This window comes from Nematolebias whitei, chromosome 9 (genome assembly GCF_014905685.2).
Source record: "Nematolebias whitei isolate Nwh7 chromosome 9, NemWhi1, whole genome shotgun sequence".
NCBI classification, from domain to species: domain Eukaryota; kingdom Metazoa; phylum Chordata; class Actinopteri; order Cyprinodontiformes; family Rivulidae; genus Nematolebias; species Nematolebias whitei.
The window spans coordinates 13,965,670-13,976,535 of NC_056506.1; the positions used below are offsets into that span (position 1 = coordinate 13,965,670).

The 10,866-nt window shown below is 41.6% G+C and overlaps 1 protein-coding gene across 2 annotated transcripts in view; it reads right to left on the reverse strand.

Annotated features, from left to right (window-relative positions):
• Window positions 1-10,866, reverse strand: part of LOC119414960 (CTD small phosphatase-like protein) — a 13,809-nt gene that overhangs the window by 1,841 nt on the left and 1,102 nt on the right. The window contains exons 2-6 of one of the 2 annotated variants that reach the window (XM_037682078.1): window positions 7,143-7,294; window positions 6,989-7,021; window positions 3,621-3,722; window positions 2,525-2,581; window positions 1,298-1,390 (exon numbers count right to left, since the gene is read on the reverse strand). In XM_037682078.1, the coding sequence (XP_037538006.1) occupies window positions 1,298-1,390; window positions 2,525-2,581; window positions 3,621-3,722; window positions 6,989-7,021; window positions 7,143-7,294 (437 nt within the window). The remainder of the gene's footprint in view (window positions 1-1,297; window positions 1,391-2,524; window positions 2,582-3,620; window positions 3,723-6,988; window positions 7,022-7,142; window positions 7,295-10,866) is intronic. The other variant, XM_037682079.1, reaches the window with a different exon arrangement.

A 10,866-nucleotide genomic window follows, 5' to 3' on the forward strand; every position in this document is an offset into this window, starting at 1 on the left:
GTCCGTGCTGGTCCCCCCGTCCGTGCTGGTCCCCCCGTCCGTGCTGGTCCCCCCGTCCGTGCTGGTCCCCCCGTCCGTGCTGGTCCACCTGTCGGCAGGCGTCCTGGTCCACCTGCCTGCAGGCATCCTGGTCCACCTGCCGGCAGGCGTCCTGGTCCACCTGTCGGCAGGCGTCCTGGTCCACCTGCCTGGGGGTGTCCTGGTCCGCAGACGTTCTGGTCCACCTGTCCGCGGGCATCCTGGTCCACCTATCTGTACTGGTCCACCTGTCCGTGGTGGTCCATCTGTACGTCCTGGTCCACCTGTCCCCAGGCGTCCTGGTCCACCTGTCCGCAGGCGTCTTGGTCCACTCCTCATGATCAAACTGCTCCAGCTGTCTCAGGTTTCAAATGGATCTTCTCCAGATGTTTCAGCTTCTTGCACAGATGTTCAACAGGATTTAGATCAGGGCTCAGAAGGACACTTCAGAACTGTCCCATGTTTGGTTCTGATCCGTTCTTGGGTGTGTTCTGCTCTGTGTTTTGGGTCATTATCCTGTTGGAGAACTGAAGACCTGCGACTTGAGTGTGCTTTGGTTGTCTCTGGTCCTGTGGACCTTCAGATTTCTCTGAGCAGCTGTAGTCTGAGGAACATCGAGCTGATGGAGACAGTCTCATGGTCTTTACCTTCAGCATGATGGCAGTCATCGTCTCTAAGCTCCTGAGACACTCTGTCCTCAGCTTCCTGTGCTCCATGCTCAGTGTTACACACCATGATACCAAGCAGCCCTGTGACTACCTGCCACCTGTTAAACAGGCAGACTGATTACAGACTGAAGACACCTGAGACACTGATTACAGGACCCCCCCCTCCCAGGTCAAATTAGTTGAATCTTTCTGAGGGCACCATCCTTTGGGTCAAGACCTGCATCATTAATTAATTGTTTTTATTCTGTTGAATCAAGTCATGACTGATTTTACATCAGTTCATTTTCAGTCTTTGTTCCTTATAATTAATTTAGTCAGTTTCAAATATTTCAGTGAACTTTGAGTTTTTATTATTTATTTATTATTTATTTAACAAAAAGGAACGAGCACCAAAATTTCTGTCCATGTCTGTACATTATTATTTCTGGGTCTCTTTCTATACACTTACCCAAGCACCTATTGGCAAAGATAAAAAAAATAAAATAAAAAAAAGTAAAATAAAAAAAGAGAAAATTGAAGGTTGTAAAAATTCAAAGAGCAGGAGCAGATTTATTTACTTGTTGGTAAACAAAACAAGTGAGGACAGAAACCATCACCACATCTGTACACACCTTTGCAAGACTGGCTGTGAAGAGCACGCACTCAAACAACTCTCCCATCTTCTGCAGAAACTCGTCCACGTGGGGTCTTTTCAGCACATACACCTGCAAACAAACACGTCTAAGTTCAAGTTCAAGTCAACTTTATTGTCGTTTCCACCATGTGTGGTACATGAGGTGGAACGAAGTTATGTACACAGGGTCCCAGTTACATCCAAAAATAGCAAAAGTATAAAAAGAAACAGTAAATAAGGATCTAAGATGTACACCAAGATATACGCTAAACAAACACCAAACGGTACGCTAAAAGATCCAAGATATACACTAAACACTAATAATGTAAAATAATACGGCGTAACGGCAGCAGCCCGAAAAATACTCCCAGAAAAATAACAAGTACACAAGACACATTTTACACCCACCGACAAACTATTATATGTCAATATATAGCAATGACCCGGACAAGCAAAGACTTTGATTTAACTTTGATTTGTGACTTTGACCAGTGTCACAAAGCTGGGGTGATGAAAAATGTACTGGTATATAATACTGGTCTATTGATGATGCATAGATCAGAAGTTATGGTTCAGACAGAAGAAAGTTTATGGACAGATGTAAACATCTGTCTTTCAGCGGGAGTATAATAATGATAAAAACACAAAATGACACGGACAATGCAAGTTATGGTCAATGGACTGTACTTATATAGATTGCTCTTTTCTATCTTATCAAAATACTCAAAGCTCTTTACAATCTGTGCCTCATTTACCCAAACAGCACTCTACTAGATCTGTACAAAGACTAATCAGAGCTTTATCACATTCAGACACTGATGGGACACACATCAGAGGAAATGAAGGGTTCAGTGTTTTGCCCAGGGACACTTCAGCATGTGACTGCTGGTGGAATCGAACCCCAAACTCTTGCATTGGGGGACGACTGTTCTAACCGCTCAGCCACAGCTGCCCAGTTCACATCAGAACCACATCAACATGACGTTAGAACAAATTTGCTACAAAAAGGACCATATTTTGTGTAGATGAACACGACTGCTGCCAGCAGCTGACACCCAGTGCAAGTAATCATGAACAGGCCAACCAGGATACACACAGCCTATCCTGGATTACTTGAAGTGGATAACAGCCCGTCTCTTCAGGGTTGTCCACTGGAGATCATTTGATCCCTCTTCTCCTAATACAACTAATCGATTTTACTAAAAAACATCTTATCATTGATTACCTGATGAACGGTACCATCGATCTCCACGGGTACGATGAAATCAGCATTACTGATGGGCTGTGGAAGGAAGGAACAGGGCATTAAACTGGGAGTAATACCCTAACTGACCGGCAGAGGGCCTCCTAGGAGAACCAAAACTCCAAGTTTCCAGATGTACTTTGATAAGAGAACAACCAGTTTGTTCTTTATTACAAAGTACTGCCAAATCAGTCCCTTCTTACTGTAACTAGAGCAGTAATTTACCATCCTGAACAATGAAATGGTTTTCTCCAGACAGGAGGATCATTTGAGGTTTCATCTCAACAAAAACAGAAAAAATACATTTAAGACCCTCAGGACTCTCTTCACATCTAACTGCAGCTACAAGGTTTATTTAGAAGCAAAGTTCAGCCATTTTAAATTGGCTTTTTGTGTAAAAGTTATAATTAATACTTTACTTTTTGTGGAAAGCTTCTTGAAGTATGCAGAAAAACTTTATGTCCTGCCCTGAAGGCAGCCAAGACCAAACTGGATCCTAAACTAAGCTCCGTCCTTTACACTACTGTCACTTTCACAATGCATGACTATTTTACACTAAAAAATTCATTATTTACATAAATGCTGTTGAATATTTCCATCAACATGTGTGATTATTTAGAAGTGTAAATAGCAACAGGTAGGAGTGAGATGTGGCACTTCTGGGGCACCCAGGGGTCACGTCCAGCAACTTCCTAATTTAAAACAATAACCACATAAATCAAACATTTAAGTAACGTTTTCAAAATATAAATTGCACGAGCCACTATCTCGGCTGCATTCAGACCAGCTGATCTCAGACCAGCTGATCTCCGATCAGTGTTTTCAGACAGGCGATGTTTACAAACTGAGGCCATTCAATACACTTCCTCACTTTACATATTTTTACTATTACACATCTTTTATTCATTCACAGCTATCTAATGAAGTTAAACCAACTTTCAGGGAATTATTGGTTCAGCTTTGATTATTAAGAGTAAAGCGCCCGAATCTCATTACAAAATAAATGTGTGTGCAAAATAAAGCAAGTTAACAGAACTGTACACGCCACTCTCAGAAGGTGCTCTTTGCTTCATCGTACCTTAAAGGAGCTATGAACGAGCGTTTCGTCCAAGTCGATCACCACACACTTCCTGCCATAGTCAGATATTTCCACCTCTGGTAGGAGGTATTTAGCTGGCGGCTGGAGAAACGGACACACATGAGCTTACATTAAATACCATCAGAGCGTGTTAGGAATACTGAGGTATAATAATTATACATCACAAAACTCTACTTCAGTACAAAGGCTCAGTTCAAAGCCATCTCAAATTAGGCTGTTGCATAAAAATGATCACCCTTTAAATAATAATAAGATAATCATCCTTTAAACGAGTGAAGAGGCTACAAGATTAAATCCAAAATATTGAATAAAAAGAGGCAAGTTGTGACTTCCAGCTTTAGTTCAAGGGATAAAGTCCATTTACAGCAAACAAACATATTGGAAGCTTCCCTTCCAATATTTGTTTAGGATATTATGTAGTTCTAAATGTGTGTGTGTGTGTGTGTGTGTGGGGGGGGGGGGCAAGCTAAAGCAATGCATACATGTTGATTTTGTCAGTAACCGTGTTAGCAGACAGCTGGAGGTCATTACAGACAGCAGCCACTGCAGAGAGGAGTTTGAAACCGCTGCTTCCTCTCGTCGTACGGTGGTCCAGCGGTCAGTGGGCTCACTGACTTACACAGACTGATGTTTATTAATCCACAACGTGTTTGTGCTCACACATCCTGTCAGTAAGGTGTCAAGATAAACTCTGTTTGCTCCTTTTATTTGAGCCGGCTGTTTCAGAGCCGTCAGTCCCTGAACACGTCCACTGCTTAGAGCTGAAAACAGGACCAAGCTGAGTTGTGACTTTCTCATGTCGTTAGTTACGTTCAGGTCGTTCTCACAGTGACTGCTGGAGAGGAGCACCAGCTCCCTGCGACACAGAAGAGAGAAGATGGTGAAGAAAGCAAGTGGAAGGACAGACGGACGGACGATGACGGTGAATAATAATAAGACAAACGACTAAAAGAGGAGAACAACGTCCCCCGGCACTGAGGGAGTTCAACAGTGTAGTTAGACTGGAATTAAACAGAGAATGAAGTGAACCTAAATGTTTTTGGTGCAAGTTATTCAACTTGGGGGGTGTTCTTATCAGCTCAGGCAGAGAAACGAATCCTGGAGAGACATTTTATCCACCTCCAGGAGCAAAGGAGGCCTTGACCACCAAAAATTAACCTTCCACCCCACTCATTTGAGGAAACTAGTTTCAGCAATAAAAAACCTAGAAAGCACAGTTTCCTGAACTGATGGGGGTGGCCGGGTTACAGAAACATACACACATATACACACGCACATATAAATATACATGTACACTAGGGGTGCACCGATTGCAGTTTTCTGGCCGATCACCGATTTCTAAAAAGTCTGAGCTGCCGATTCCGATTTTGTTTTATAATCGACACCGTTAGGTGTTAGAAGGTCACAATGCACCTTCAGTTTTCAGTCTATATCCTAGAAACAATACAAACTTGTGTTAACTGGCCATGAGGTAGTGCTCTGAAATATAAATGAAGTTCAGACAGTTGTTGTTAAAACTAAAAAAAATCAGTTTCTCATGTAAGTATCGGCCGATTTCTGATTTTCCCAAATTAAGGAAATCGGGGCCGATTTATCGGTGCACCCCTAATGCACACACACACACACACACACACACACACACGATGCACCCCAGTTTTTCAAAGAACCTGCCTTACACCTAGATGTAGACACACATGAGAAAGACACCTCACTTTTTTAAGTTATCACACAACATGGACGGAGGGTATTTTCAAGTATTTTCAATTCCCCCTTTTTGCTCTGCGACAGAGACAAAAACTACACATGTCAGAGATACACAGCTTGCCCAAATCATCTGTCTAACGTGCACATACAGATATCAAATGCACATCAAAAACTGAAGACAGAAAAAGAAAACCTAAACTGGCGAGTACAAATATTTTTACTCATCTACAAAAATATTACATTGAGCAGAGTCAGTAAAACTTGCCAAGAAATATGAATTGTATTAACAGCATTTACATTTATAGTTATTGTGAAGGTAATTAAAAAGAAGTAAAAATATCGGTTAAAAAATAAAGTTAGCTTCAACCAGGCAGTTTTTCTACCGAGTGTTTAGGAGGAACTAAACTGGGCTGCATAAAGTTGGAAAAGGTGATGGTACACAAAATTTTACACAAATATTGCGCACTTCATGCTAAAGTTAAAAGACAGAAACAAAGAGATGTTAATATTCCGTGCGTTACAAGAGATGAAAGCTACTTAAAGGAGAACAGCTTCTCATTGGCTGCAAGCAGCAGAAGTTCACCAGCTGCCGTCGCATAAAGAGAGGAGAAGCTTCTTCCGCAGCTCTGAGGACGACACAAACTGTTTGTGGGCAGTGTTGTGGTGCAGAGGCATGGCTGCCACCGCTGTTTGAACTGACCATGTGACAGCTGACAGAAACAGAAGGGGGATTTTTAAAACTCTGTGTTTGCACCGGTCAATCCCTGCAAACTAACATGAAGGTGCTTTACAATGTAATGACCCTAGAGTCGTCGCCAAGGCAACACGAGAGCTGCACAAGAATACGCATTACAACACGCACAGCTAACCTCAGCTCAGCTAAGCTAGCTAACCTAAAATAAAACGGTACAAAAATCCACAACAACCGTCCTAACGTTTGACAAACTGAGCGTTTGGTTTTTCTCATGACTTCCAAACTGTCAGCAATGAGGGATTTGTTTTCAAAGTCCACAAAACATTTATTTTTCTTCAATAACTCATGAAAACATACGGACTTTGTAAACGTCTATTGATTTCTAAACATTTGCTGTAAAAGTTGAGATTAACCCTTTGAATTAGAGCTGGAGGTCAATTCAATCCCTGTCCACTCGTTGTTTGTCCCCACTCGCACGAGACAAACGGCCATTCTGAAAGTTTGTTTACCAGTAAACCTGAAAATGTGTGAACAAGAAAGAACGAAACAAGCAGAAATATTGATGTATTATAGCAGATGAGCCCACTGCTTGATGTGACCAACTTGTTGGTAACTAGTAAGTAAACATGATGATTTAAAGGCAAAGTGCCACCGTGGAGTTTAATCCTTGCTCTCAGCATCATTCATGAGCAGAGCAGGTTCACACGAAAAGGATCAGCTGTTTGCACAGAAGCTGTGGAGGTGATGAACTTAAATAGTTTCTTGCCTCGTTTATTAAACGGTTTGTTGTTTTCTTTAAGCAAACAGCCAGGTGCCATTCCTGCAGGCGACGCAACACCTTACACTTTCTGAACGATCAGCTGAAATTAGGCTACAGATGAATAATAAAGAGAACAGTAGCCCGCTGAGTCAGCATGCAAAGGTAAATAAATTCAAATACAATACATACACTAGGAACAGGGCTGACCTCGACCTGGTCACACTACAACACAAGAGAGAGTGACACGCATAAATAAAAACAGGGTGAGGTGCACAGAAAAACAAAGAGCAACAGAAATAAAACTGAAATAAGACACGAGCAACAACAGATGTCGGCATGTTACCTTTTGAGGCGATCCATTCTCCTCGACAGGTGGAGGTGGGGGGCTGGTGTTTGTGGCTGGTGGCTCTGCGTTGTAGTTGCGAAAGCAACACAAGAATGTGCTGAATATGCCGCGACTCCTCTGCTTCTTCAGGCTGCTGCTGGACTGAGATGCTGTGAACGTGAGGGCAGAGGGTAAATAAGAGCAGAAGCACGGTGACGGGCTGTCACAAACCTCCAGAGAGGCTCAAAACTGGATGAAGGTCGCAGCAAAGTGAAGAACTGGCACAGCTTTCTGATTTACTACACTACACTAACTGACCTTTAATGAAGTACTGAATGTGGTCGTATCAGCCGTGCAGTTGATGTGGAGCTGAATCGGTTTCAGACTAAATTAAATTACGCTTCATTTACGATTTGTTACTTTTGTGCATAGACCCATAAAGAGACTCGTTGTGAATTGGCACTAAACAAACAAATAAACTGAACTGATTTTCTTTTTACATGGAAGAGATGCACGCTGCTTGAATTAGTGGGAACACATTTTTAATGGTAAATCATAATTTTCTCTTGTTAGTGGTGCGAACCCCCAAGAACAATGGCCTCGTCCGTGAGATTTAACGGTATTAGTTTGGATCTTTTAGACCAACCACAGCCGAGCCAGTGGTCAGAAAATATCTTTGCTGCACGGGTGACTTCATCCCTCAAACACTGCGACAGTCCAGAGCATGCTCTTCTCCAGTTGCAAATCGCCTCTCATACTGGGACAACGAAGCTAAATCAGATACTGACATTTAGAAGCTAAAGAAACCAGAGTCCCTATAGTTACAGCTATAGCAGCTCTCGTTTCATCTTCATTTTCAAAGCTTGCGTAGGTTTCCCTGCCCTGTTTCAGCTGGCAGGTGAGTGACTGAAACAGGCCAGAACGAAAGGGAGGAGGTGGGGGGCCCTGGACCCTAAAGAGCCTATACAAGGCTGCATTCCACTCCTCCCATTAGCCCCCCCTCCTCAAACGACCAGAAGACCTCTGCAACTAAAGACCAGTGAGGAGCAAAGAGCACGATGTCAGATCTTTGGGCATCTTAATGTTGTGACTCTGTGCACTCGTGACATTAAACTAACAACAAAGAAAAGAGGTCAGAACGCACATTTCAAGTAACCCCAAACTACTCCCTCAAGTGTCATGGAGGCTCCTCGTGCACTACGTTTACGATTCACTCTGCAACAAAAGTATCCGATGCCGACAGTAAGAGTCAGAGCTACTCCTCTGTTTGAGGTTGGATTCATCACAGCTTAAGTGAGCACGCAGTGAATATTCAAGTTGTGTCTCATCAGTGACACAGGACAAGTTCAAAGCACATAAACAAAAACAAACGCTTCGTATTGGGAAAGTGAATACAGACTCGTTCTCATCTGTGCAGCGCTGCAGGCGACCCCAACTACAACGCTGCAAGTCAGTGACCAAAGCAATAAAGCGTTTGGAAAAACACCTGCATAAGAAATCTGGAGCAACTTCACCAAATTATTTTGTACTGCTTGTGTTGCAGGGCAGTGCTGCACCGTGATCAACACCACGTGAAGCCTTCTTTGAATCAACAGAAACATCAGCTACAAAGTTTGTAGAAGTTAAAGCAGACGTTGTGCTGTAGCACTTGGCTCTGCACTGCGCCTATGAAAACTGTAAGTATCTTCTGCTCTCTGTCAACATCACAAATTAAAACCCAACACCAAATAACAGAAGAACCGAGACCCATTATCATGATTAGTCTTTATTTTTATTCCTTTAATTAAAGCTCACAAAACACAATTTAAAGATTAAAAAGGTGAAACTTCTCCCGAGTTATTACTTCAGACGTGCAGCTCCAGACTGATCTCTCAAAGGTTAGAACTCAAGAACTGAAGTTTTTTTTCTACCTCTAGACCATTATTTTTAAAAAGGACAAAAGCTCGTGTCAAAAACACGAGTAGATTATTAACAAAGCTTTTATTTCATCTCATTTAGATTATTTTAAAACACACATTTCTGTGTTAAATGAAGCCCTTGATCTTCTCTACTGGACATCAGCTTTAAAAGCTTTTTGTTAACTTTAAGGCTTTGAAATATGTTTGACCTTTGTGTTTTTCTTTGCAAAAGTTACAGAAGAAAAGTTTGTTTTACGCATTAAACATTACTTCAATTACTTCCTTAGATAGAGAACTTTACTAATTGGCTTTTTAATGTATGTGAATGTTCCTGTAAAGTGCCCTGAGGGCAATCGAACAGTAAATTATTAAACCATCACAGAGCTGCTATAAAATAAATACAATGAGGTTTGATTGTTTTTGTCTTTTCTAGTCCTTTTTGTTCATCATTTTAACGTTACTTCTCTTATTACATTGAATGAGGCGCTTTGATGTATTGTTTAAGAAAGGTGCTTTAAAATACGTTTGCGTTACAGGAACAGTCTCAGAGAAATAAACCGATTCTCCTGCACAGGCTGGATGGTCAGAGTCAAAGAAAAACCCCGCCAGACAAAAACAGGGAATTTAAAAGTTGCATGTTGAGCTCCTACCTCCCTAAAAACAATAACTTGAGACTTGCAATGTGGGAATCACAACAAACTCGGTTCATTTAACTAACAACACGTACTAAAAGTCAAGGTGGTAAAATAATTTATAATGTTATGGTTACATCCAATAAAATCAGTGCTTTAATTATCTTTAAGATATCAGTGTTTTTAAAGTAAGGGCACAATTAAAATACAAAAATGTCCTTAATTAATTATGGCAGCATTAAATTTAGTCCAAAGGAGAGAATGCCGAGTGACTGACTCTGAAGAGGAATTAAAGAAACAACAAAGTAAAATCATTACTTCAGTTTGTGTCATGGTGGTAAACAAATCAACACAGTCCACGTCAGACTCGCGTCGCCTGGGACTCAAACATTTTTCTGATATTTCCTGAAACTTGGCCGCAGCTCAAACTGAAAAAAACTTTAGTGAATCTTTAACCTACGCAACCCACCACACAACGAATCCTTACCTCGGAACTACAATGTTCTCGGTTTACTAAATTAAAAATAAACTGCTTTTAGGAAGATACAACGGGAGTGCTTGGAGGAAAACAAACCACATATTTAATTTGAATCATTTTAATTAAACTTTTAACTAACAAGCATGAACAGCTTCTGACATGTCATGCACCGTAACTGCAGAGGCTTTTTTGTTTTGCTGAGCAAGAACCACAAGCTATTTTTAGATGGTTTATCTGTGTAGGGTAATGTGCATAATGTACGGACAGATAGTGATACTGTCTACACCTGCATTGTTTAATCTCCCCGTCTCACATGATCATCACAGTATGATCATCCATGAGCTCTGTGTCAGCTGATGGAACTGTGGAGGGAAGTTGGCTCTCACAAGGTGTGGGCAGCAGGAGAGCTGGACCCCCACCTCACCAAGCAGGGTGACCCTGAAATGTCCCAGAACCCCAAATCTGAAAACAAATACATCTGACCAGTCAAATCCAAGCAATGAGTTAAGAGGATGTGGATTTATTGGATTATAGAAAATATATAACACGACGAAGGGGATAAGACCAGTTTAAAAAACAAAGACATACAGAGACATTAGAGACATACAGAGACATGCAGAGACATGGAGACATACAGAGACATTAAAGACATCAAGACATGAGAGACATACAGAGACATCGAGACACAGAGACATACATAGACATGCAGAGACATCGAGACACAGAGACATACA